Source organism: Elephantulus edwardii, unplaced genomic scaffold, assembly GCF_000299155.1.
Source record: "Elephantulus edwardii isolate Elephantulus edwardi_28Jun2011 unplaced genomic scaffold, EleEdw1.0 scaffold00437, whole genome shotgun sequence".
In the NCBI taxonomy this organism is placed as follows: Eukaryota; Metazoa; Chordata; class Mammalia; order Macroscelidea; family Macroscelididae; genus Elephantulus; species Elephantulus edwardii.
Window position 1 is genome coordinate 241,838 of NW_006400187.1, and position 4,295 is coordinate 246,132.

The window sequence follows — 4,295 nt, forward strand, 5'->3', positions numbered from 1 at the left end:
TGTGTGTGTGTGTGTGTGTGTGTGTGTGTGTGTGTGTGTGTGTGTGTGTGAACAAACAGAGCCAAAGAGGAGGAAATAGAAGATTTCTACCAACTTTTTCAGTCAGAGATTGATCAAACATGATATCAAGATGCATTAATAATAATGGATTACTGGAATGCAAAAGTTAGGAACAAAGAAGGATAAGTAGTTGGAAAACATGGACTTAGTAACAGAAATGCTGGAGATACAAAATTTTGTACAATCAATGCTTTATTCATTGCAAACACATTTTATAAGATACATAAATGCAGACTATTCACATGGATTTCACCTGATGGTATGCAAAGGAATCAGATCAATTATAATGTAGAAAGAATCACTAGAGAAACTCAATATCAGCTGTGGAAACTAGTCCAGGTGCTGATTTGGAACAGACCACCAACCACTCATATGCGAATTCAAGCTGAAGCTAAGAATAATTAAATATAAGTGAATCAAAATTTGACCTTGAGTCTATCCCACTGGAATTTCAAAACCATCTCAGGAACAGATGAAGACCAGATGAGCTGTGGGAGGCTTTCAAGAATATCATCCAGGAAAAATGCAAAAGGTCATTGCAAAGACAAAGGAGGAAGAAAATATCAAGATGGATGTCAGAAGAGACTGAATATTGCACTACAGCACCAAGCAGCCAAAGCAAAGGGAAGAAATTAAGAAAATAAGGAGATGAACAGAAAAACGTAAAAGGGCAGAGTGTGAAGACAAAGTAAAATATTATAATGAAGTGTGCAAAAAGCTAGAGTCAGAAAATCAAAGGGGTTGATCTCATTCAGCATTTCTTAAACTGAAGGAACTGAAGAACAAATTTAAACCGTGAGTTGCAATACTTAATGATGCTTTTGGCAGAATATTAAATGATCCAGGAAGTATTAAAAGAAGGTGGAAAGAGTATTACAGGAGTAATTGTACCAAAAGGGATTGGTGGACACAGAAGAATTTCACGAAACAGCATATGAGCAAGACCCTGTAGAGATGAAGAAAGAAGTTCAAGCTGCTCTGAAAAAGTGGCAAAAAATAAGGCCCCTGGAATTGACAGCATGCCAATTGACATATTTCAACAAACAGGCACTGGCCTGGATGTACTCACTAAGTTGTGCCAAGAAATATGGAGGACAACCACCTGACCAACTGACTGGAAGAGATCTATCTCTGTTCCCATTCCAAAGAAAGGTGACCCGATGGAGTGCAGCAATAATTGACCAATATTATTGACCAGGCTCTTCCTTGGAGATAAGGATTCTGAAGCTTTGTCTGACATATTTTGGACATGTTGCAAGGAGGGACAAGTCCTTGAAGAGGGGCATCTTGCTTGGGAGGGTGGAGGGACAGTACAATAGAGGAAGACCATTGATGAGGTGGATTGATTCAGTGACTGGGGTAATGGTGGTCAATGTGTCAGAGACAGTAAGATTGGCACAGAATAAAACAGAGTTTAGGGCTGTTGTACACAGAGTTGCTATGAGTTGCAGGCAACTCGACAGCACATATCAACAATACGTGTGTGTGTGAGAGAGAGAGAGAGAGAGAGAAGAGAGAGATAGAATATACATATTATTGAGTACCATTGAGTTGGAACTGACCAATAGGTCACCCTCCAGTGAGTTTTTAGAAGTAGTTAATCACATGGGAGGAGATCTTATTCTTCAAGTGTGCAACAGTTCTCATTCTTTTTGAATTACTCATTCATCTACCATTAATATAAACTCAATGGCCCTTAAGTTTCCTCTATTATCTTCTGAGTTGCTGTTGTATATTTCATCACTAAGCATGCAGCTCGAGCCCACCAGCTGCTCCACCAGGGAAGGATGGGAAACCTCCTCTTGTGTGATTGTCTCTGAAAATCCACTGGGGGTGGGGGTGGGGTGGTCAGCTATGAGTCCATTCTGACTCGATGTTACATGACAACAACAACAAAGACAACAACTACAAGTTGTTATATTTTGCTGAGTTAAGACTAATTCAAAGTTGGTCCTCCAGCAGGTTCTCAGAGGCTGTAAGTCACATAGAATCAGAATGCCCATCTTTCTCCTACAGAGCAGCTAGTAGACTCGAACCACAAGTCTTTAGAGTGGTAGTGTAGTTCTTACCTCTAGGCCACTAGAGCTCCTTTTGTATAGATAGATAGATGATAGACAGATATAGATACATGGACAGACAGTCCTTTAAAAGAACACACTACCAAAGATTCGTCTTTATTTTAAAAATATTCTTTGCCACTAATTCATACCATCACAGCTAAGAATGAAGCTGTTAAGTAACTGCTCATTAAGTAACTGTGCTCATTAACTGTGGCATGAATGAAGAGTTAAACCTTGTTAGTTAAATTTGTGTCTTCTAGGCTGCAACAATTCCATGATACATCTTCAAGGATATGAACATGTACGGCTAAGCACAATTGCTAACAGTGCATCTAAATTCCAAAATCAATCTCCATAATAGTCTATGTGTTTCCTACTGCCAGAGGGGCCCTTTTGAGTAGTGAGAGAAGATCTTCAACCCTGAAACCCACAGCATCCCTTTTCAGCAGGAAGTAGCTAAGAGAATATGCCATCCCATTTTCCTTATGAATCAGGGTGAAGTCTCTCTCAGAGAGGAGTGATAGAGAATGACAAAGGGCACACTGACAAAGGAAATGAATCAGACTGGCTTTGACAAGCACTGTGGCAATTGGACAATTAAAACAGACATGGGGGTGGGGGAAGAAGAACGAACTGGGGAGGAGGGTAGAGAAAACAGTGTAACAATGAATGAATGAAAACCCAGAATCTCTGTAAATGTTCATTAAAACTAATAAAAATTAATAATAATTTTTTAAAAAAGAGTGAGTTAAACCAGGTGTCCCATGGCGGAACCATTCATTGACTCTTAAATTACATACTGACCATCATGTCCATGTCTGCCCAGTCTGAAGGGAAGTCCCCAACTTTGACCATGTATTCAAGCAGAGCAACATCAAAGAGATTTGTCTCAGGTTTCTCATTATTCAGGATTGGGTCCAAGTACTTCCAGAAGATTTCAAGTTCTTTTATGGCATTTCCTTTCTTCAATTTTACAGCTTGAATTTCTAAAACAGCAACACATTTATTACTACAAAACGAGAACATGAATTTATTTCTGCTTGAAGCTGCGCTTGCTGCGGCAGCACTTACACTATTTCTTCTTGAAGTAGAAATGGCAAATCACGTATATATTTTGTACAATATGAGAAAATGCAAAGAAAGTGATTTTGAGAAGTTTTTGAAAGTGGATTATACAATTACAAAATCAGGAGTTCTTCCTCCTGAAATGGATATTAAATACAGGCTTGCCTTACCCTTCCATTTTATAGATGAAGCTCAGAAAAGTTATGACGAAGTCACAGTTTGGGAACTGAATACGTTCAGTATTCCCATCATTCTTAGATTGCATCTAGATAGAATAATAGATCCATTTTTCTGCCATATCAACTTTTTGGACATCTTAGTCTCTATTTTTGACATAACTGGTTAGAAATGCAGCTAATCCACTTCTTCTCAAATGGCTCACAACAGACTAAATCAACTATTTATGCTTCAGTTAGTTTTCAATAACATTAAAATAACTACAGATTTCTCTGAACGTTTGTACTATGACTATAAAAAGATTTATATAAAATTCAACTATGCCTGAAATATTGATATTCATTACATCTAGATACGAATAGTAAGTTTTACTACGCAGATCTCATTATTCTTATCTAAAGTCCATTTTCTCTCTTTTTTTTATTTTACATAATAACAGTTTTTGTAGAGTCCCTATGTTTGCAGCAATTTAGTATTTCCTCATCTGCTTCACTAGCAGGTTATTTAAATATTTCAACTGTCTTTTGAAGTAGTGGGGAGTAGACTGGATTTGACTTCCAAATGTTTTACATAATAGCTGCCCCTAGGCTTAGAGGCTGTTTCTCCCCCTCTCTCTTTTAATAAATGGAAATAATGAAATACTTCCTAGTGTTAAATTTACAGAGATACAACATAATTTAAGCCCTTAACATTAAGCCTACTATTAAGGCACCTGCCCAATAAATGAACCTGTTATTGTTTATGAGGGATATTTTGCCAATCAAAAAATTATAATGCTACAGAAACAAGGGTATCACTATGTAAGTCACAAGCACCATGCAGATTATATAATTATTAAGTAAGAGTAAAAATGACAACATACAAGAGAAAGGGCTTAGGTTTCTAGAGCAAAAAATCTTTGTTTTTGTTGTTGTTATGTGCCATTGAGTCGTT

At 37.4% G+C, this 4,295-nt stretch overlaps 1 protein-coding gene across 1 annotated transcript in view; it reads right to left on the reverse strand.

The window, feature by feature from the left end:
* Nucleotides 1-4,295, reverse strand: part of SPAG17 (sperm associated antigen 17) — a 395,169-nt gene that overhangs the window by 232,344 nt on the left and 158,530 nt on the right. Inside the window, exon 7 of the mRNA XM_006902657.1 lies at nt 2,925-3,106. Within this exon, the coding sequence (XP_006902719.1) occupies nt 2,925-3,106 (182 nt within the window). The remainder of the gene's footprint in view (nt 1-2,924; nt 3,107-4,295) is intronic.